General features: G+C 38.7%; 1 protein-coding gene across 1 annotated transcript in view; it reads left to right on the forward strand.

The window, feature by feature from the left end:
* LOC146684465 (LHFPL tetraspan subfamily member 4 protein-like) overlaps positions 1 to 23,582 on the forward strand; it is a 37,645-nt gene extending 14,063 nt beyond the window's left edge. The window contains exons 2-4 of the mRNA XM_085443880.1: positions 12,391 to 12,627; positions 16,608 to 16,624; positions 18,456 to 23,582. Coding sequence (XP_085300006.1) covers positions 12,391 to 12,627; positions 16,608 to 16,624; positions 18,456 to 18,509 — 308 coding nt within the window. The 3' untranslated portion in view covers positions 18,510 to 23,582. The remainder of the gene's footprint in view (positions 1 to 12,390; positions 12,628 to 16,607; positions 16,625 to 18,455) is intronic.
* The last annotated feature ends 1,294 nt before the right edge of the window (positions 23,583 to 24,876 follow it).

Below are 24,876 nucleotides of genomic sequence, written 5' to 3' on the forward strand. Positions count from 1 at the left end.
GCATGAACAAGGATGCCAGCTGCCGTTAAACCGCAAAGAAGAAGACGCAATCTCCGGTATCGTAGCTGTGTCCAAATTCATGGACTGCATCCTCCTGAGGCCGCATTTGTAGGCCGATTATGTTACAGCGATGCGACGGAGACTGTCCAAATTCGAAGACTCTGACAAATGCAGCTGACAAATTTGTCCTTCATTTCCCAAGATTTGAAGGATGGGTCGAGTTCATCCTTTGTGGCCCAGCCTATCCCAGAATTCATAGTGCGGCCCAGCCAATTAAAGTTTCCAACAATGGCGGCAGCTAGTTAGTTGAGATATTACTGTTCTTACTCTTTCTGGGTCACAAAATAAACTTTTAAGATATTTTCAGGTGAGAATGTAACTGTGTAAACTTCAAATATCTGCTTGGTTTATCAAGACACCACATATTTGCAAAAGTGCTTGTTTTCAGAGACGTCTGTTACCCACCAGCTCAATAGTTAGTTGGCCGGCGGTTCAAGGCTCACTAGAGCTGGCGAGAACAACAAACTCCTGGCAAATCGTTTTCAGATCCCCGCCATCTTTCGCTACTCAGGTTAAACATGATATATAAGTCACTTAGATAACTTAAAAATTTTATTGTTTGGCTTTTTTCAATGTTTTATTTGTTCCTGAGTAAATCAGTTTGGCTGAGATTAAAGTTATAGTTTTCACACAGCTGAATGAACGTCACACAGAAAACTGATTAAACAGAATTGTGAGATGGTAGAAGTGTCCTGTTATATTTTAGATAGCAAGGAGCAGACAGCTGAGTTTATTAATCTTCACTGAGACAATCTGCAAATTTCATTAAAATTAAAAAGAAAAACTATCATCTTGTCTTTATTTTTAGTTAGCACATACCTTAAACACTTCAAGCTGTAAGCTAATGATAGTTATATAAGAGCAGATGCATGCTGGTGCAATAAGCTGTACGTTTTATGTCCATAATCTGATTAGTAGACTAATCAACTATCAAAATCATTGTTTGTGGCAGCTCTACTATGAGGGCTACTTGGGCATTGTGCTCACACATTGTTTTGCCCTGCTCAGTAAACACAAATCTTTAAGACAAAGTCTACAGTTTTGTAAAATGTGTACATTTCTACGTACATGGTACCGTATAACCATATGCAGCGTACATAAGCAACAACTTTTAATTTAAAACAGAGAAAATTTACAGTGAACAACCAAACTGAAAGAAATAAAAAAGAAAAGCTCTGTGCCAAGTGGGCCAGTGAACCCTGGCGGCAGCAACATCTTGCAAAGTGCCCCCTCAGCAGTCCACATACTAACACTGAAGTCTCTCTCTCTCTCTCTCTCTCTCTCTCTGTCACACACACACACACACACACACACACACACACACACACACACACACACACACACACAAAGCAGGCTTGGTCTCAGCACTAATAAAAGCTCTGTATATCAGCAAGCCAGGCCGTCCATTATATAGGAGGACAGCAGGCCAAGGTTTAGACACAGTAGCAGAGAAAAGGGCAGACCTCAAACAGCTTTATTACATTATAGACAGGACATGGTGATCTCTCAGTGCATTCATGTTCACACCTTTCCACTCCGCTGCTCTGCGTTGGACTGAAAACTGCAGGGGTTTGCTTCCACATGGATGCCAGGAGTTAGAAATATTTATGGGGGGTTTTAGTATCTCGCCTCAAACGGTTTCCGCACCATCAGGATGTCGAAATGGCTAAATTGTTATATTGCAACATTATGTACTAATACTAATTTAATAATAGTACATGTAATGCTAATTTCCAGTTCTAATCAACAATAACTGATGGATATTGTTTTTTAAATATCAGTTATCCATATCAACTAATTCTATACCATTACATACCTCACTGGTAACATGTTACACTGTTTAAAGTGACAGCAACATGCAGTCTTAATCCGTACCATAATGGTTATGCCGCCATATTTAAATTGACCCTGTTATGTGATTCTTTAGCTCAGGCCTCTCACTGCTCTGAATGCCATGTTTCAGACAGCTTTCTACTGTTGGCACTGTGTGATGTCAGCGAGAGAGGACCTCTATAATATGGTCATCTCCGGCACACAGAAGAAGCTCCAGCCTCCTGTCTTTTAAACCTTCTATCCACAAGGGTCAACCAATTGGAAGGATGCTGTCTTAAAGTGAGAGAGTTTAATTCATATAGAGTGGAACTGTCACGGTCCTGGGTCAGTGACCCAGTGTTTTGAGTTTCTTGTGCCTCTGAGTTTTCTGTATTATGTTCTTAGTTCTCTTTGTTGTCCCAGCTTGTTCTTTAGTGTAGTGTCTTAGTTTGGTGTTCTTGTGTTCTGTTTAGTTCTCTGAGTATTTAGTAGCTGCCCTCTGTGTTTCTTAGTTGCTCTGTCTCCCCTAGTCTAGTTTGCATCTGTGCTAATTCCTGTTTTACTTTGAAGGTCTGTGTCTCATGTGTATCCTACTTTGCTCCCTTGTCTCGTCAGTTCTGATTTCTCCCAGCTGTGCTCTCTTTCTGTGTCTCATTCCCCTCGTTACTTCCCATTGTATTTAAATCCTGTGTTTCTCTGAGTCAGTGTCGCGTCGTCCCTCATGCTGTGTGGAGCGCCCTGTGTCTCTCTTTGAGTTTTTAGTTTGTTGTTTCCCGGTTTAGTTTAGTTTGTATGGTTTTTTTTTCCTGCCAGCCAATAAAGCTGTGACTTTGAGTTAACACCTCAAGTCTGAGCGCCTGCATTTTAGATCCACATCTCCTGCCTGCCACACAGCGTTTCATGACAGGAACCATGTTTTAGTGAGATGGGAACAAAGCCAACAGACAAAGCTGAGGACCAAAACCTGTAGTTTCCCCAATACCCACTCAAGGGTTCCTCTAAAAGAGAGACAATCTCCATAGACTATGCTATATGGCATGGTTTTCCATGGCTGAGGAGTTCCTCTTGATGTTATGTGCAGGTGATCAGGGTTTTTGTCCATACAGGATATGTTAAAATAGCCAACTAAACAGCGTTTTTAAATCTGGTCCGAAAAAATGTTGTTTTGGCCTCGATGGACAGTTTTCCCTTCGTAACGACACATTCATTTCGGCCTAGGTGTCAAACATAAGGCCTGGGGCCCAGAAACAGCCCGGCAAAGACTTCAGTCACTGGATGGCCACTGGATGGCTTTGGAAAATACATTTTGAACTTTTAACTTTATGTATTTTACAGCTTGTCACACTGACAAAGACCTCCCCCACAGCCATTCACACTACACCAGAGTAATATAGCAATAGATAAACGGTTATCTGACAGAAGAGTTCCTGTTTCTTCATTACCATATTATTATTATTATTTTTATTTTTTTTACGTGTTACAAAATCTTTCCGCTTTATAATTACAGGACAGTTTGGCTATTAGAATTTTTTCCATAATTTAAAAAATTCAGTTCTTTCAGTTTAAGGCCAAAGAGCTGTGCTGACACATTTCTTTCATTAACTCCAAAAGGATTTCTTCATTATTAAGAGAAAACTGAGACATACTGTTGAAACTTCTTCTTCTTCTTATAGTGAGATATCTCAGAGATTAAATGTGCAGTTAAACTACTGACAGAAACAGCAGTTTCACTGGTCTGGCCCACTTAAGACCAAAGTGCCACATATGTGGCCCGTGGAGTAAAAGGAGTTTGACATCCCTGATTTAAACACTTTTTTCCTATGCCTAAGTACACTCACACACACACACTCCAACAGATGCACTGAGGGCAAATCAGGGTTCAGTATTTTACCCAAGGATACTTTGACATGTAGAGTGCTGTAGCTGGGTAATCGTCCACTGACCTTCCCATTGGTAGGGCTACTGGTTCAAATATGACTGAATCACTGAATTCATCCAATATGACATGCAGAAACCAATGGATGATGTCACTCGTTTAACTACAAGTTGTGGTTATCCACTGCCTCTACTGTAAACTCAAAACATGGACCACTGGCCACCCATAAGCCAAACTATCAGAAAATAGCAAACATATTCTCACCTTTTCTTGGCCCCAGTGTGTGTGGTAACTTGTGAAACAAATGCGAAACAAAACAAGCTTGTAATCGCCCTCTGATCTAGCTAGCACCACATTCTCATTAAGATTTAACAGCATTTCTAGTAGATAATGGCAGTTGGAGTAAGTATGAGTCCCATGTACTAATGAGAAGGGAATGAATTTTAGAAGGGAGGGAGGGTGGGGCAACAAAAAGAGAACAAACCGCTTGCAGTGAAGGGGAGTTGTGTATAGATGGAGAACTGGAAAAGGAGTGTACGAGGTGTGGTCACGCTCTTAACATTCAGATAAATTATCTCCAATTAAACACATCAGCTGTACCTTCCAATTTCCTTATAAAGCAATGCTTAAGAATAAAAAAATTTAAAAATACTGGTGACCGCCAGTTCTACCCCTCAGGGTCCTAGCAGATACACCTATGATATCAATTTCAAAATCCTACGTCACCTACATGGCAAGTTATCGCATTCCCCACCCTGAGTGTCCATGCCACCCTCCCACCCGCTCTGTGGGGTAATGACAATACCCCATCAGCCTTGTATGGCTAAGGAGTAAAAGGGTGTTGGATGATGTCACAACCATGTGATGGTGGTGTTTAGCCTATAACTACTCAAGTCAAAATTACTTCACACACACATTTATATTTAGCACACTCATGGTATTTTTAGAGGACTTATATAATCATTTTGGGCTGTCGAGAATGAAGAAAGAATCCGTGAAGATTGTAGATAAGACAGTCTGACAAAACTGTTACGTAACAAGCCTATAAATATCTTTAGACACTAAAAATAAAAATGATTCACGGTCTTTTTAATGAGCTGGATCACAATCATATCCAGGTGGTGCATTTCCAATTGTCTTCCCTGGTTTGATCTGCTTTGATGCCTCCTAACAGCTGATTGGCTGTGAATGCTGAGCTGAAAAGAAGTGACAGGAGGTGATGAACTGAGATGGGGGGGGGGGGAATGACATAAGACATGGAGTGAAGCTTCAGTAGCCATGCGACTTGATTTTTTTTATTCTTTCACTCATCAACTCTGTTCTTCTCGCCTCCTTCCCATCCGCCTTCTCTGTTCGATCCCTCCGCTTGTTGCCTTTGAAGTTCCTTCCTTCCAAGTTCAGAATGCAGTGTCTTGAGAGAGTGGAGGGGAGGAAGGAAGAGGAAAAACCCCAACAACTTCAAAGGGCTTTTCTTGGGTTGTGGGAAGGTGGGGGTTATTTTTAGCCTGCTGGTGCCCACTTAAAGGCTTGAGTTGAAGATGAAAGAAAAAGGGGAGATAGAGGAGAGTGCACAGAGAGTACATGCCACATGATCGTTGCTGTCATACTAGAATGCTATTCACAAAGAAATGGTTTTTTTTATCCAGCGTGTACTGTGCTGAACACTTTGCTGCGGAGTTCCTGATGCTTTAAACCGGGGGTCCCCAACTCCAGGCCTCGAGGGCCAGTGTCCTGCAGTTTTTAGATGTGTCCGTGATCCATCACATCTGATTCAAATGGCTAAATTACCTCCTCAACATGTCTTGCAGTTCTCCAGAGGCCTGGTAATGAAATAATCTTTTGATTCAGGTGTGTTGACCCAGGGTGAGATCTAAAACCTGAGGGACAACGACCCTCAAGGCCTGGAGTTGGGGACCCCTGCTTTAAACGGTGCATGCGCTTGCACGTTTTGCTGAACTCAACTACATCTGAGTATGTTAACAACACAAGTTACTAAATACATTTGAATAGAGGCTTGATTTAGAAAGAAAATGCATTACATGATGAGAGGTTACATATTTTAGGTGAAACTGAACTAAATCTCATCTATGCCGCTAACCTTCAGTCTATTAAAAACCAAACCAAAGAAAAAACATTATTAAGTGCGAAACAAATGTGGGTCCGTCTCCATCATAGGTAGTATGCTAGATGGGGAATCCTCCATAATTTATTGTAAAGTCCTGTTATTAAGGCTCAAGCTTGGTGTTTTTCACTTTTGTCATTGTGTTCTTTAGAAACCAGATGGTACAGATCACACCACGATGCCGCACAGCCATTGGCTAACAAACTCAATAACAAGTCAGCCAGTCAGCATACACTGAATGCATAAAAATGTACAAATGTATAATAAACTCATCAGAAACATGAATTCACTGAGATCAGCAGGTTTTGCCCTTGTAGACATTAAAAAGAATGCATATTTAGGGCACTTTTGCAGTGGCGTCACTTGTCAAATCTGGGAGCTACATCAATCTTTTATGGAGGCTCATTACAGCCACAGAAAAAAAAAACTCATCCAAAATTTCAAGTTAGCTCTACCAGTCAGCTCTGTGAAAGTATATAATTTCCTTGTGACAACGAAGCTGAAGCAGAAGGCGGAAGGCATCAGCTGTCCAACAGTTCCACATAAACACATTGACACCTTGTTTGCAGTTATCATCGCATTCAAAGCTGAAGAACCTGGCACCAATGTGTTCACTTTTGCAATACATTGGTAACTCACTGATATTGTTACTACCCAAATGTGTCTGCGCCAACTGCTACTGGTTAACAAGGAAATCACATCCTTCACAGAGATTCTTGTTTGGGAGAGCTAACTCAAAAACTTTGAAAATAAATTTTTTAGGGATTTCGAAATTTCAGAGACTAAATTTCAAGTTATGGATATCCGTTTTTTCAACAAGCTTCGATAATCTTTCACATTGTCTGTATGAAGAATTCATGATTCTGGAGAGTGTTTGCAGACAAACTCATGTCTTCCATGCAAACTACTGGTGAGTACAGCAATCTGCTAGTGCATAAAAGTAATCACAATGCAGTGAAATAGCTTTAGCTCCCCCAAATCTGATCTAACTGAAAGCATAATGCTACATTTGTTTTGTTAGTAATAACCTGGTCCCAGCATCAAAGAGTTAAACACGCCAAAAAGATGTTGCAAGTCACAGCATGCAGTCATTCTTGTGCATGCTCACAAAAGCAATTTGTGAGCATTTGTTATGTAAGTTGGAAATTGTGAATCAGTTCACAACTTTTAGTCCTCTGTTGTGCTCTTGCATGGGTTGGAAACATAGCATTTCATTGTAATGCAAAAGAAAAATGAGCACAGAGATTATCTCATGTTGTAATTCTCAGAGTTCATGTTGCAACTTTGATGAAATGTGCACATTCACTTGAATTCAAATGGAGAAAGCAAGCCGCAGAGTTAAAGGAAAACAACTGTTTGCTCTGCAAACAGGGTTCAACCAAAATGGCTAATGGATGGGACTTTAATACACTAAGTACATTACATTACTCAGCCATCTATGTCCAGAACACAATATAATCAAGGCTTTACTAAACATTTAGTAAGGCAAAGGTAAACTCAAGGCAACAATGAGAACCAATCAAGGAAACAAATGTAAAATCCACAGACAGAATAAAAGATGTACATTTTAGCAGGTTTGTTTTGTACTTTGGGTTTGAAAAGTGAAGCCAAAGCAAAAATCTTTTAAACCTACATTGTTTTTAATAGCCAGTAGAGGGCGACTCCTCTTGCTGTAAAAATACTTGTGGTTGTATTGAAGTTTATGGCAGTAGTGTCCAAACCCAGGCCTCGAGGGCCAGTGTCCTGCAGGTTTTAGATGTGTCCTTGTTCATCACAGCCATTTAAATGGCTAAATTACCTCCTCAACATGTTTTGAAGTTCTCCAGAGGCCTGGTAATGAACTAATCATTTGATTCAGGTGTGTAGACCCAGGGTGATATCTAAAACCTGCAGGACACCGGCCCTACATGCCTGGAGTTGGCCAAGCCTGCTCAATGGGGAAACAGCCTTCGGCTTCATTGACCTGTTACCTTAGTAAACACTGTCCTGATGAGTTTATGGTCTCAGCTGGTAGTTTCAGATCTTACTGAACAAACAAAACAAACAAGAAAGGTCATTATTAGTTGGACAGAAGAATTATCCGCCCTCACTGGCTAACGATTGTCAATCATAAGTCAGTAGCCAATGAGAATGCCGTGTCCTCGTTGTCACAGTTAGTAAAGCAAAGGTGGATGCTCTCCTGCTGGAGCATTTCCTACATTTATGTTGCATGGTTATTAGGACTCAAAGCAATAACTTTGGCTACTGTAGATTTAAAATTACTGACCAAGCCAATGTCTTAAGCAATGATTGTAAACGCTGAATTATAGTAAGGCATAACACGAGATGAGATAATATTTAATTTCCTGCCAAAATATTAGATTAAAAAAAGTTTTGATAATTGCTTACAGCACAAATAAACTTTAAGTGGTAAACAAATAACATGTATTACAGAGGGAAATGGGCTAGTTAATGAGTTGCCATGAGGCTCAAGTATGGTGCCCGTCAGGCTCTCCAAGCCATGTTTCTAAAAAGCCCACACTCAATAACTTCAAAGGTGTTTCCAACCAGATGGGGAACATTCATCAAAAATCCATAAAACATGTTACCTGACACTCATTACTCAGTTAATGATTTTACCATTCCTCATCTATGTTAATATTTTGCATAAAGGCCATAAAAGAAGCTAATAACGTGGTGATTTCCCACGATGATTACTTCCTTTGCTCTTCAATTCTCTCATTACTTACTGTGTTATCCTCATTATATTCTTTCTCATTACATTCCCCCATTACGCCTGCAATCATTCTGTCAGAGGAGCGGTCACATTTTTAAATGGCGTAAATTTCAGCTCAAAATAGGACTCCTTGTGTTTGTATGTTTACACAGAGAGGTGGTGACTAATCTCATATCATCCCTCATCTGTTGCTGTGAGTTCACCACCCACCATATTCTCATGATGGATTGCCAGTATATAAAAAGCAGGATCTTCAGAGGGAATCCCTAATGTGACAGGGTTCAACCAAATGACTAATGGATGTGGCTTTAATATACTCAGATCAATCACCTTCATGACATTTTAGAAAACCACATCTTTTGGTGGAATTCATTTGTTTTAGAACCCTCTAAGTTGTATTGTTTTACCAAACTGAATATTTTATATTTACCCTTTCCCATTAGAAAAACTTCAACATTTTAGTCTGAGACCCGTGTTTTCCTGACCATTTTTATACACTAAGCTGTCTCAAAAAAGATGGAAAAGCTCATTGTGTTGTTTGTATGTAGTCTAACGAGCTTGGAAAGAAGAGCGTCTGGGTTTCTTTAAGTTGCTTGAAGACGTTTCACCTCTCATCCGAGAAGCTTCTTCAGTTCTAAGGTCAAATGGTGGAGCGTCCCAGATTTAAGCCCTATGGGAGTGTCCCCCCAAGAGGGACAATGAACCCCCTAATGATCCTCTACCTAATCACACGAGCCAAGGTGTAAAAACGGGTGTAGGTCACAATCAGTTTCGGGTGAACTCATTGTGAAACCTAGCCCCACCCTATCATGTGATTTCCTGAGGTCATAAGGCCCAGGATGTGAGTGGGCGCTGTAGGTAGTGCTTCCAGGAAATAGCCACACTTTTGCTAAAAGGTCTTACCTTCTCCCACCTACCTACCAACATTGAACAGTGCACCAAACTGTACTGGGTGAGTTTAGCTTGCTTTAAGTAAGTACGATGCATCAGTTCTTTTTTTAAAAACATGCTGTATATTCTCTTCATTCAGATTACTTAGAGCCCGACTGATATAGGCTCCTTAAGATTAGCCGGTATTTGCTTTGCTATTTCAAAATCTGATCAATTGGCCGATATTTTTTCTTTCAGACACAGAAAAACAATGTGTGGTGTGCAGTACTTATATATTAATTTTTTGTATTATGACAATAGAGTTTAAAAATAATTTGGTTTTACTGTCCCAACAAGTAGTGGATTACTTGTTTATGCTCTAATCAGAACAGCTGATTGTGTTTTTGCTGTTGCCACCAGCAAACATGCAGAGTCCTTTGGTAGTTTTTTCATCCCACTGTCACCAAGTGCTTGCTCATAAGGCATCGTCTGATTGTTGGGGTTTCTCTTGAATGCTTTAGGGTCTTTACGTTACAGTGTATAGGGCTGAGGCGCTGTAGAAATGCAAGTGAACTGTGCAAGTGAAACTATGTGGCATCAGTAATCACTTCATGGTTGAAGGGTGTTTCTTCAGTCTATTTTTTACTTTGCACACACTGAATTGTGGCCTTTCCAAACCAACAATACTAAAAAGAAGTCAGCAAACAGACAAATATGTGAGGTCTCCTTAGCAGTTATCAGCCCTTCACACAATCCTGGTTGACTGCAGACTAGATGGTACAGTTTGGATCCTATAAGCATGTATTTTGATTCAAGTAGTTTTTTTTTAATTGCCATAGTACAAAGTTGACACCCATGCTACTCAAAAACCTGATAAGAACCACTCCAACCTCTCAAGTAAAAGGTGTGGACTGACTAATATCTGAAAGCTTGAAAAACTTTTAGTACATATTTAGATTCCAAAACTCCAGCTCACAAGCTTACCAGCATTATGTACCACACTTTGTATTACTGTGCAGGTTACTAAGCAAATGTCCACATTCAGAAAGGTGCATTGACCTTTATGAGTGTGGACAACTTGATGCCTAGAAGCAAAGACTGGGTCTTACATATTGAGAAGCACAATCTGGTGCTATTATCCTCTATGATCTGTGTGTGACTGTGTGCACAGATTTGACTGGGTACCATTCAAACACAGCAGCCACAGTGCTTGAACGGTGCCCAGCATCCTTCAGTGGTGCACACGAGGCACACACAGATATTCACAGTAATAAAATATTCAAATATGCACACCAATTGAGCTCCAGACGCTACATCGTTTCAACATGTATTGGAACGAAGCGTAATAATCACAGACTCAGCCGGATTTGTCTGACTTTTCGTGTGTATCACAAGTGATGTTGCCCGTGGAAAAGACACGTCTGGTCTGAAATGAAGATCCAGTGTGACGTCTGCCATGTATGTTCCCCATCTCCCAGTGGAGCCCAGTGTTTTACTTACAGCCCCTTGGGCACAGACTGACTGCTATTTAAACAGTGCTGGTGAGCAAGAAATATGGCACAATCAGCTCCCTCAGTGATACTCACTTTGATGAATGAGCTGAGGTGTAAAGTATAGATTACCATTTTTGTTGTAGCACTGAAGATATATATGTGTGTCTTTCGCTAGAGGGCTTGGTATTATGTGTGTGCATCTGAGTGCGTGTGCATTGCATATTCTCCCTTGTGTCTGGGCTTTCAGATTTTCTGGAGTGATTGTACATTTTAAATTCCTCCCCTCTCTCAATTGTCTCATGGTGAATGTACACAGGCTATGGACTCCATTGTTCCACTCTCTCAGTGCCAGCCAGCCCCCCCCCCCCCCCCCCCCCCCCCCCGCCAGCTCGTCACACAACCCCAGAGCAATTTACGTTTCCTCCCAGGAACCAGGAACCTTTTGCTCGTTAAACAAATGTGCTAACCAATACACTGTGAAGCCACTCTCTGTCATTAACGGATTCTTTTGTAATGTATGCAGAAATAAAACTACATTTAAATGACAAATATTGTTTTACTGATAAGCAGTGATCAATGGCTGCTGACTGGCTGACTGAGTACGCTATGAATGCTTACCCATTAAGGAAGAATAGTTCATTAAAGGTGGAACAGTTAATGAAAGTCCAAAAATGTATTTAAAAGTTTAGTGGAAAGCTTTTTTTTAAGTCCCATGTGGTCTTAAAAGTAATTAAATCTAGTGCTGTAACCAGGTACGGGAGATGACATTTCCATGATTATCCCACCCACCAAACTGGTCCAGCTGGATGAAACAGGCATCAGTGAGCGTAATAACACTATTAGGCACACTAAACACATCAGGGATGTGGGTGGTGATTAACCACATTATTGCATCATTTGATCTCCCAATTTGCTCGTAGGCAGAAAGTTGTGTCTTAAAATTACATTTTAACATAAGACTGCTATTGATGGAGCACAACTCAAATGAGGCTTTAACATGAATTCATTTCAAACCTTATGATGTTCTTTAAGATGCCTGCAGACTGTCAGATTTTAGTAATCTTATAAGTTTATCGCAACACATGTGAAATATGGATCTAACAAATGGAACTTCAATTTCTTCTTTGTTGGACTTGCAAACATTTTGTTTTGCAAGTTTGCAAGTTCAGGATCTCGGAAGTGCACAAAATGGTATTCCAGATCAGTCTCCAAGCAAAAGTTTCACATGCTCTTTTGCATGTATGCACATGTGACACACCAACATTTCAACAAACTCTTAGGATGCAAACAGACGGTGATACCACTTAGTTCTAGATCCAGACATGAGAGAGTTAGTATAGGTTAGTAGTATCTTTTTCTCCTGCTTTTACATCTCTTTGTAAACTTACCAAATCGATCCATGTTGCCATTTAAAGTCTGTTAACCTCTTTGTCCTCTGCAGGAGTGTGCCTCGTGCTGGGTTGCATGATCTTCCCCGATGGATGGGACGCCGAGGTGATCCGTGACATGTGCGGGGAGCAGACAGGAAAATACTCCCTGGGTGACTGCTCTGTACGCTGGGCTTACATGCTGGCCATCATGGGAATCCTGGATGCCCTCATTCTCTCCTTCTTGGCCTTTGTCCTGGGCAACCGGCAGACGGATTTCTATCTTGATGATCTGCAAACAGACAACAAGGGTAAGTAAAGGAATAATGAAGAGCAGTGCTTTAAAAAGGATTCATTTGAACTAAAGACAACATGTCTGTCACTAAATTATTTCATTTATTTTCTAAACTCTCTTAGGCAAGCTTTCTTCTCATTCCTTTAAGTAGACTTTAAGAAACAGTCTTCAGGATGGCTACTTAAAGAACATTCAAAGCTCTTTTTAGATGTTGGCTGCCTTTTCTTCCAATCTCAGTCAAGATGATCCCAAACTGCTTCAATAGCATTGACTTTCAGACTCCAAGAAAGCCAATCCTTGACTAATAATGATCCATTGTGTGTATTTCTATCCAGGTATTCTTTTACTGCATTTACTGAATTTAGAAATGGTTAAAAAATCTATCGTAATCCTGACTTTGAGAAAATAGTAATAATGAATAACTATGGGGTAAGACTGGAAACATGTCTGAGCTGAATGCATCAAATCTGGTAGTGCTAACCGTCCACCCAGTATGCTTGCTGCAAGAGAGACCTTTTATAAAAAGATGGCCTCTGAAATTGAAGCCAGTGCAAAAGCGTATTAAACTTCCATTTGTTCTAATAGCCATCAGTGGGGGCTCCTATAGTTGTAAACATAAAGCTTATTTCTAGTCTTATTTAACACACCGCCTGCAGACTTCTTTTTGAAATTCATTATACCATATTACATGGTGACTCAAAGAAAATTCCACTGCAGGTACAAATATTTGTGACTGTGTAATTACATGCAGGTGACGCAAACGGAGAACCTAACAGTGGATTCACGGGGGGGGGGGGGGGGGGGGGGGAGGGGGTGATGAATAGGAAAATCAAAGGAATTTGGAATTATAATTACAGTTTTTAAAATAAATATTGATACTAATAATTATATTATCATAACATGTGATTATAATCACATTATTATAATCCTATATGTTACGATGCCGGTACATATGCATATATATATATATATATATATATATATATATATATATATATATATACATGCATAGGCTATTATCAGTATAGTAAGACAATGTTTGTTCTTTAAATTATAGTCTGATTCAGAATAAAATAGATAATAAAGCAGGGTATAATTTAAGTATCACTCATATGATTAACAACTTGCTTTCAAATTGGTATTCATTGCCTTTGTTTTCTTAGTCAGCTTCTACACCAGTAAGTAATTATTAGTAATTATTCTTAAAAAACAAAACAAAAATGAATACAGCGATGGCCACAAGCCAATTATGTACAATACAGTCCATACAGTTAACTTAGTAAGATCCTGTTAGGAATAATGGCAGTTTTCTAGCTAACTTGTTAGCCCGTTATGCTAATATTTAAATCTTATTATAAAATGCAGAAAACCACTGTTTAATCAATTCTATCAACCGAAGGCAATAGTCACTCTCCTAACACTTAAACACAGAGTATCATTGTTACTGTAACTCAAAGCGCAACTTTTCATTTTAAACCTGCTGATCTTTGATAACTACTTTTCCAAGTTTAATCAAAAAACGTAATTTATTTCACTGTAATACAGTTATTAGCTGATTTTATCCAATCTTTCTTCTCCAGTTGCAACTCTTTAAACCCCATTACTGTAAAACCTACAAAGAAAAACAAATACATGTAGCGTAGTTCATAAAAGTAAATCAACTCAAAAGGTGAGTTAGGAAAGGCAGTTGTTTTTTCTCCAAATCTCATTTTTAGGGCTTTTTTTGTCCATTAACATGAAATTTGTCCTGCTGAAAAATGAGTGCACTCCAACCTGACCTAAGTATCTTCAGCCAAATTGCATTCAGTGCTGAATTTAAGAGTGGGAGCAAGTCCTCCAGAGGATTTCTGACAGTTTGCATGATGTTGCATCAGGACACTCAAATCGCATTGTTTCAGCTGTATGAAAAGAGAGGAAGAGGAGGGAAGGAACAGCAGAAGGCAGAAATGAAGGGGGGAAGAGTAAAAGATATTGTAAAACATTTTATTAAATGTCCTTAAATAAGGTTTACGTGTTTGATTCGATCCCACACACAGAAAATAGAGAGACAGGCAGAAAGAAGACGATCTGTAACGGTGGACGAGAGTGTGAGCGACACAGAGACAGGGAGCACGAGTAAAGGAGTAAAGGAGAGAGGAGGAGGGGAGAGGAAGAGACTGAGAGATAAAGAGAGAGAATAGTGACATAAGATGTCTTGGTTCTCTGATGATCTATCTCCATGATGGTTTCCATGGTAACTGGAGATATTCCAGTGCGTGGGCGTGTCTTTCTCTTCTTATCTGATTAACCTCACTGACAGTTTTAGTGATTTTACCCATTTAATGCTTCTAATGCTTCACCAGCAGAGTAAAGTTTCTCTTGTCACGCACATTCTTTCATAAAAGAAAAAATGTCCCTGTAGATTATAGCCTGGGAACAGACCATGGGACTCTTTGTTGGCTATACACGTGACAAAATAAATTGAGTTGTACAACGGGAAAACTGGATCAATAATAAGCCTATTTAAGGGTTATGTTTACATATACAGTGCACACTTTGAAAATGATTTACTGGCATAAATATGAGTTACAGTTTGCTTGGGTGTTAGAAGCTTCTCCAGTATCTCCAGGCCTGATAACTTTGAATCTCAATCTTGGTTTAATACAAAGCCTCCGCTGGCTTAATGAAGATGAAAATATTATCATATGCTGTGAAAAACTATTTGTCCCCTTCCTGGTTTCTTATTTTTGGTCTGTTTTTTTTTTGTTTGTTTGTTTGTTTTACATATTTGTCAAACAAATTTAGTATTAGACAAAGATAACCTGAGTAACTACATCAAAGTCAAAGTACTACCATATGAAGTATTTAAATGACAATTTCATTAATTAAAGGGAAAAGTTATCCAAACCTCGTCGTGACCGTTCCTTCAAAGTAGCTGAATTAAAACAAAGAGTCGGTGCTGCAGAGAGTGGGTCACGGCACTGTGAAAGACTCACTGCCAGAGGTCACATTCCCAAGTTTACTTTTTCACATAGGATCAAATAGATTTAGATATTTCTTTTTTTTTTTTCCTTAAGTAAAATCATCATTTAAAAACTGCATTTTGTATTTACTCTGGCTATCACTGCTGATGTTCTGAAATATGCAAATAAAAAAAACTGAATAGAAGTCAAGAAGGAGGAATTTAAAAAAAAATCCCCCTGCAGCCTGCACTTCAGTTTGTGAATTATTGGCTGATTCACTTGTTTTCTCAAAATTCCCTGTTTCTGAGAAACTATTGGAGTGCTCGCCATTGGAGGGGAGTAGATCTGTATCTATGTTGTTCATATTTTTTGTTCTCTCTTGAGTAAAGCACTTCGTACCATGTTGTGGTATTCCTGGAGTTAGGGTTAGTAAATAAAGAGAAACTAACTTTTTATTTTCAAGGAAATACAGAACACAGAGTTGAGTTACCAAATTTAGAGCTGGATACAATTCTTAAATTTAAATGAAATAAGCTTTCTTGTTTGATCATTATAGAAGCCCTATTATCCTTCAACATTAACCCAACCATCGGGTTTCTTAACTGCATATTAAAGTGATTAAAATTACCCACAAAGCTCTTTTTACACAAAAAGAGTAAAATGAATAAGAATAAAAGTGCCTTAAAGCAGCTTGTTTCAGACAGAGGATGAACTGAGCATCTCCATACTAACAATCATGCAAAGCTACTTTTGTAGAGTCCAAGAGTAAGTTTAGGTTTTTGTTTTGAAACATTTAGTTTAAAACCTGCTCAGTTTACCGCATCACAATATCTCAGTCGTTTAATAACAGTTTCATAAAAAGAAAACATGTGGACGTGGCACAGACATCGATAGTAAATGAATGACCTTCTGTTTGTGCCCTTTTTGTTTGTTTGTAAGTGGTGACCTTAGCTTAGCTCATACTTACATAAGCATATTCACTCAATGCACAAATGCACTTTTTCCTGCCCCACTGTGTTTACGCCAACACTATTGTTCTTTTCTGTCCTTGCAGATTTTGCAGTGTCAAGGGTAAGTCGAGTTTCTTTATACATTTAATGTGCGTTATGTCTGAAGAATATATCTCCTAATAAAGAATTGTCACTGGTAATATTTGAGAAAACAGTTCATTTTTAAAAATTACTTTTATTATTTCACTATAAATATTTGTTTTTAGTTGATCGAGCAGCAGAGCTTATGTCAGTTCAAGTTTAGGTTAGGTATTCTAAGTTTGAATCATTTAAATATTAAACTCTGTTGGATATTTCTCACAGGAATATTTAAAAAGTTCAGCACAGTTTCCTTTTGTGTAGGTAGCTGATTCATAGTTATACACCAGAATCTCCTGATGCTCTTCGCCTTGACAAACTTCAACCTACACAAACTGAACCAAACACATTTTTACTGGTTAATCTGGTAAAACCATTTCACTTTGCTTTTACCAGATTAACCAGTAAAAAAAAAGTACTCCCAGTTTATATACTGTTCATTTTGCTGTCCAGTTTCTAAACAAAAACCTCCCTGCTAACCTCAAACAGAAACGCTGATTTTGGAGTGAAAAACACCATAAATATCTTAAAAAGCTGTGAAATGTTCAAAATGTGTAAAACACAAAGTAGGATTAAATCTAACCTTAAATTGAATCTAATTAGACTTATTGAAACACAGTTGAAACAATCCAGTGCTTATTCTCCAAAAAACAAGGAATCATGTGGTTTACAGCTCTGTGGGCTTATTCAAAACAGTTTTAAACCAAAGGTAAAAGATTCAAACGGCTTCTGACTCTTTCTTTTTATCAGCTGAACTCTCCACATAAAAATGTGAGACAGGTCGAGGTTTTCCTGGGAATTTAGTGGCAACCACACAGTACACTACTACTGCAATGTAAAGAAATGGTACATTTAGACACAAATTATTTTATAATAATAATCTTTAGTATTTATTACTATTATCATTATTATTATTATTGATGACATTGTTTTCTGTGAATATAGGTTTACCACGATAGCCCTAAAAGCCCACAGGTCTAGTTTTAGTGTTTCCAAAATTACCTTAAAAGTTTAGTTAACCCTTTAACGCCTAGTGCAGCGGTCCCCAACCCCCGGGCCTCGGACCGGTACCAGTCCGTGAGTCGTTTGGTACCGGGCCGCGAGAGTTGAGGCTCAGGTGTGAAATGTATGGTTTTCAGGGTTTTTATCGGTTTTCAGCTTTATTTTGTTATCGTTTTTATCGTTTACTCAGTTTTCCTGGGTCTTTTCACGTGTGTTATGAATAGATCTTCTTTTTTTCGATACCGGTACTAGTTTTATTTTGTTGCGGTCCGTGGCGCAAAAAAGGTTGGGGACCGCTGGCCTAGTGTATCATATATGATACATACAGTTTTTTGCCAATCATCAACATCATCAGTGTAAAAAGAATTAAGCAAAAGAAGGTTAAATAAACACTATTTTCAAACAATTTGAATTTTGGGGCAATTATTTCATGATTCAGGCTTTAAAGGGTTAAAAATTTAAATAAATCTTGTAAGAACTTTTACATATAATATTATTGTTCAACAAAGTTGATGGGCTGTTGCAATAGAAGAAAGGTTAAAAGAGAAGCTTTCCACAATGTTGCTCAGTAGTAGTAGTATGCTTTTAGTGCTGTTAAACATTACTGCATTTAATACATCAAGACTCTCAATTTTAACAAGTCTTTGCTTAAACTCCAAGCCACAAAACTGTTTCACAAAGGTTATTTTCTGCTTTATGTTTTTTTACACTCCTGCCCACACCGTTAATATCTTTGATTTCACCTATAAATCTCACCCATAGCTTCATTCCTTTTGAGCACAGTAATGAAGCCTCTGTGTTGTTTCCTTCAGATTGAGGTGCGGGACAGAAGAGAGCCACGATACGGAGTACAGCGTCTTCACTGAGGGCACTGGACAACTTCTCTTTCTCTGTTCTTCTCTTTCTGCCCTTCTCTTCTTCTCTTCTCTTGTCTCTCCTCTCCAATGATCAGGATATCACCCAATCTCAATGCAGACACCAAGTGTACAGGATTCTGTAAGATAAAAAACAACAACAACAACAACAACCAACCACACTGGGATAAACTATATTTTGGAAAAAAAAATTATACAAGGTTGTACAGTGCATTTAACACTTTCTCAATGAATACCTTTATGATGTAAAAAAGAAAAAAAAAAGAAAAAAACTTTACTGTATTTAAAGTCTTGATTTTTTGGTGAAAAGTTCAATCCTTAAGATGAAGAACCATAATGCCCATTTATGATTTTACTGTGGTTAATTTGACTTATTGCTATTTACCAATGTTAAGTTTGTGTGTTGTGTCCATTCATAGCTTTCAGAGAGCAGATTCTCAATACTCCTCACACACTGGTAGAGTGGAGACTCGCAATATGGCAGCAAGTCCATTATTAAATATTTAAAACACTTCAACAGGGACTCGTATGGCTCTTCATCTAAGGACTTTAAAATGTGAGAAATTTAGAGGAGTACCCCATTGCAGCTTTACAGAACCTAACATCTCTGGGAGATTCTCTACTGTACATACTTAACGATGTATATAACATTACTGCTGACAACAACAGCCGACAACAAAACCTCATCTGACTCTAATGCATTTGCGTATAGTATTTCTACCCTTGGTTTCAGTGTTCCTCGTGCTGGAAGAGCATCAGAGTATGTGCAAATTCATTGTGTTTCTTTGACTCCTCCCTTCTGAAGCTACAGATGGGCTTAAAAAATGGATTCCTGAGCTAAATATTCACCAGAGAAGCAGAGCAACGTGAATCAAAGTGATCATGTATGGTCACTTTGATTTCTTTTTTAATGGCACAGGAAATGAGACATCCCTTGCATTAGCATGGCCTCAACAGAAGGCCCTTGTTGTAGTATGTCCCCATTGAGTATGGTGTACATTTTAAGCTGTTTAACTTAACAGCAGCTGTCTATTCAGAGTTAATCTTTTTTTTTTTCTCCTCGCGCTATCCCACGATCCCCTTCTCCAGTGTGCAGTTTACTCCAGTTTATGGCTCCAGCATACAGTGATGAGTTTACTCTACAGATGTCTTAAGGCTGCATGAATATGACTGTAGGACTGCTGGCCCCATGTGGTGCAATGTTAAAAAGGTGATGTCACTTATATGCCTCTTTTAATAAACAACACTGTTTTGTAGTAGCCATAGGACCGATAGGAGAGTCACAATCCCAGCAAAAAAAAATAAACAAATGAATAAAAGAAAAAGACTTTAAAGAGTACTAAAACACTTCAGACCATTAAGTCTTAACAGGGCTGTTAGACAGCAAAGATTTAAAACTCTTGTCATTCTGGGAAGGGCTGCATCCAGGATTTTCGTAGTAGAGAGTTTACGATTAAAATCCCACCAAGGCACTTCCTGTTCTTCCATAAAATATTGGCCAAATTCAAACATAACATGTGTTTGTCCATGCATCTGAGAAAATATGGAGAGCTTATCTTATGAGAGAAAAAATCATCTACAGTTAAATCTTACTTTGATATGGCAGCAACAATTTAGAACTGGCAAGAAAATCATCAAGATTTCTTAAATAATTCTAATAAATCGTAATTCTGCTAAGCAAAAAAAAGGCTAATTTGTTTTTTTTGAAAAAACAAATATTGAAATTTAAGCATATGTAGGACAGATGTTGCCTTTGCCCTGTTCTCTGAAGTAGAATGATGACTGCTTGAGACAGTAGATCACATTTATAAGATGAAAGCTCCAGTTTTTTGATTTTTTTTATGGATGCTGTGCCCTTCTGTAATAATGGCCCTCACGCAAGGAACTTTTATAGTAGAGTCCCTGTGGTCTCTAAGAAGAATCTGTGCGGGTCCCTGTGGGCAAGTGCAAGACAAGCAAACTAATACCATGTTTGTAAATTTAATAACAAGATGTGTGTTCAGTCTGCTGTCTATAAATGATTCTTGCTGAGGCCCTTTGAGAACAGTCATATTGGGATCAGCAAATTAGTTACAATGTTACAATGATCACTATTCCGAGCTCCACTGTCCAAAAAGAAAGTATTGTCCATGTAACATTGTTACCGTGACGTGTCACCAACCCCACCCTGATTTTGTCCCTCCAACAGAGTAACTTGATGTAGCACTAGACACGCAAGTGTCATTGGTTGTTATCCATGGTGACACATGTATGACAGTGATCATTGCTACACCAGCAACTTAAAAACTATCATGTGTATAGCGATGAATCCTTTGCCAATTTTTGTGATAACCGAGGAAGTCTGTAGTCTCCTGATTTTAAAGACATGAATCTGTTTCATCTGCAAGAGCATTCAGTACTCGGGTTTGAGCTGTTGAGTTGTGACTCACAACTGTACCCGTGTGCGCTGTTATAGCTTCCACAAGCTATAGCCAATTGATTTGTCTGCATCAGTGACACCGATTGTCATGATACCAGCGACAAGTGGGATTCTAGCGTGACAAGCTGCAGTTGCAACGAATGATAAAGCAAGCTGCTGTAATCCAAGGCACCGTGGGGCTCTTATCCCTCTCAGAGCAGCACTTGAGGCTGACATACTGTAAATGAACCTCGTAAAGCCTGGCTCAAGTCACGACAAGAATAGAATTAGCTCTGCACATGGGTAATTGTTTCAGATGAGATATTGGCACGCTTTGCCCTTTTAAGATCATAATGTAAACCCCACGAAGTAACTGATTCTATTTGAGGGAGCAATTCATCCACCACAAGGCCAAAGTACAGCCTAGTGAGGGGCACATTATACTGTATTATAGTTAATTAGAATTCATGTTATGCTCTGTTAGGGATGCATTGCTAACACAATCACTGTGGACCAGTAAAAGAATGCGATTCAAAAATCAGACTATGCCATTACAGCTAAGAATTTTAATTAAACTATCACAATTGTGGAATGAGTTACGGGAAGATGCCCAATATGGGTTTGAGATCAGCTCAATAGGTTATCCTGGGTATGTTATCACTATATAATGAGCAGATAGCTAGACTGTAGTGTTTTTTGTTAGAATGGTAGCTAGCTAACTCTCAGGAAGCTGTGTACACAGTACTGTATTAAAGGCTCAAGTGGAAACGATCAAACACAAGCAAGTCAAATATGCGATTAAAGTCTTTTCATTGATGGACTTAAGATGAGGTCAAAGTTTAAATGACGCATTGCTCAGCTGCATCCCTTGTTAGTAGAGTTTAAAGTAGAATAGTGCCGGTTTTCCAAGCTGGGCCTTTAAAGACAATATGACAACAGCCCTTATGCTGATTCTAATGATGCTGTCCACGCAGGCTCTGCACAGACCCTTTGGCCTATATTGATCACCCACCCGGGCTAGAAGTGCTGGGCCCTCATTCAAGAAACGTTTCTTTCACTTTAACCATGAAGTAACTGTACGAGAAAAAGAAAAAAAAAACAATGCAAATGATTGAAAGAGACCTCATTCATTTGGTATAGCAAAACATATATGTTTGCTTTTTATATGTGTGTGATCATTTGAGAGAACCAGAATGCTTTTTTTGTATCTAAAGTTTGCATAAAGCAGGCAGTAATGTCTCTCATGCAGTATATATTGGGATTTAAATATCTCCTATAGCGTGCATCTCTCATTTGGGAATACTTTCACAGGCCCAGGATGTATGTAACGACAAATCTACATAAAGAAAAAGAGCACGGGAAGAAAAAAAAAACCCTGAGGCCTAAATGGTCGAGTCAGGCTTCCAAGCATCATTACCTGCGTGATCAATGGTCTGGTCTCTTCTCCGGATACTCTGTTCCTGAGAACTTGACAATGAACTGAAAATATACCTTAACAAGGAACTGACAATACCTTAACCTTGATGAGCACATATTTGTACCACTTCAGGTGCCTCTAAGAACTCTTGATTTAATTCAGATGTGGTGCAGAACCAGCAAAACAAGTAGTGACACTGTAGTTTTTTCTACTGAAGACTACATACTCAGACTGAGCTCTGAAGTTAGGTGGGTTTTATTGCAGATTTGAGATCAATTCAGTTTCAAGTCAAAGAATTATAGCTAAAATAATATTGGCTAGTTTTCCCCAGTTATTTACCTTGCTTTGGGGAAACATTTTGATATTTAAAAATTTGTTGTTGTTGTTTTTTTGTTTTGGTTGGTTGGTTGGTTTTTTCCAATGTGCGATTGGACTGAATTCACCTCAGTCTTCGATTACATCATCTAAAGACATGAAAAAGAATGAAAAGCTAATAAAAGAGTCAATGACAAGTCATTTCCAATCTCTGGCCACAAATGAAAGCTTTGTGGATTATGTAAATGCCATTTCTATGTCAATGATTTCATCATCTTTTTATCATGTAACATCATGTATAAAGACATCGTGTTTGGGGGTGGGATGGGACAGGGGCAAAGATGAGTAATGTCCAGTGACTTATGTTATGATAATAGTTCTGTTAACTCCTGAAATGCAGATGTTGCCAAAATACCATCAATGATCATGTGTTACCATGAAAATGAAAAAAAAAAAAAGAGAAACACTTGATTTTGGTTTTGTATAACAAAAGAATGATATACTGATATTTGTCAAGTATTTCTGAAGAGATCTTTGTTTTATGTGTTAACTACAGACTATTTCCTTTCTGTTATGCTTTACTTTCAGTGTATTTCAGTATGATGTATGATGATTGTTGTTTGGTCACATCAGGCTTAACATCTCAGACTCAGTTTCGTGTTACTAACAGATGACTGCTTGTTGAAATTTCAACACCCAAACATGTACAAAAATCTGTTTATAGGGTTGCTTGATGGTGGCCAAGTGGGCAGACTGTGAAAGAGGCTTGTTGTTTTCTTGGATTATGATGACATGCTGATTTTGATTTAAAAAATTATAATGTTGAATGAATTCCTATTTGTGAATAGTATTCCAACTCACCATGATGACAATTTCTGTTATTGAAACACATTTTGAGAAGGTCGAATAAAAATATTTTACATTCAAAAAATACTGTCCCAGCTGGATCAGTAGACTGTTTTTTAGCGTACGGATGTAAAGCAGAGCAGTAAACACTGTTCTTCCGCATACAGCCTCACACACCTCCCAGACAGAGTCCTGAGGCCTAGATCCATCACTGTGCATAAAGTTCTGGCTGAAATAGGACTATTTATGTAATTAACAGCCACACGCTAGTGCACCCGGCTCTGCTGTAGTGTTCAGGGTGAGTCACACAACCAATAATATCACACAGAGCCACTGCACACAGATGCACACGAAGAGGGTGGCATAGCCTGAGACTGCCTGTGACTGGAGAACCCACAACCTGTCACAGTAAGTACCTGTAATTCATCAGTGGCTTCCTTCTCTGTGTGGTCTGCTTTTAGCAGCTACCACATCGGTCACCCACAGTGTTATGTATTGAATTCTGTGCTGAATGTGTATGCACCCTTGGATACTGCATGGCTCGATCCACTACAATACAGTTATACTTTTAGAAACCTTAAATGTTTCACTGGCATTTAGGACTGCTTGGCTGACTTTTTCAAGAAGATTATTCTCATATGCTCTATAATCTTATACCCCTATATATGTGTGCAGGTGAAAAAAGAAACTAATGTAATGTATCATAGCAAGGTTTTGAACTTCACCATGTCCTGATAAGCTTCAGTCACACAGGCCTAAAGATTGACTTCCTGACAAAATCTGGTTGCTAGGGAGAAATGGGATACACTTTATAATTAAGCTCATGACTAACACCATAATTTGCCTGTAATTAAATTAAATTTCCCTGCAAATACCTTCAGTTAGGTAGAACAATGGGTCTTACTTAAAGTCAGGTTATACTTTAAGTAAATTTAAGTAGTCTGTAAATAATTTTAACTAATGTGCAAGTCATTCATGTCGTGCATGAGTAATTCTAAGCATTCCATAGCTTAGAAACAAGTAGACACAAATTGTTCTGTAAGTAATTTTAATTTAGTTAGTGAGTCAGTGTTTTCCAGACAAAGTTCAGCAGATTCTGGCAACCTGCTAAAGACCAAAGCAATTGCAAGGAGTTTTTTCCTTCCTCTTTGTGTCTAGTTTCACCTGATGACAGAAGGAACTTTCTCCAACCACTCGCCAACCAACCATGGAATTGTTTTTGAGTTCATATAGGTTTAGAAGTGGTGACAAAAGCCATGGAACCACACCATTCAGTGACACCTGTGCGTCTTGAAACAGACAACTCACATCAGAATAGAAGTGTTTCCTTATGCTCACTGACAAGAATTGTTTGCAGTAGCTCTTCCTTTTAATTGAATAAC

Source organism: Copadichromis virginalis, linkage group LG20, assembly GCF_057382275.1.
Source record: "Copadichromis virginalis isolate Kocher_CV1m ecotype Utaka linkage group LG20, C_Virginalis_male_GT1.1, whole genome shotgun sequence".
NCBI lineage: Eukaryota > Metazoa > Chordata > Actinopteri > Cichliformes > Cichlidae > Copadichromis > Copadichromis virginalis.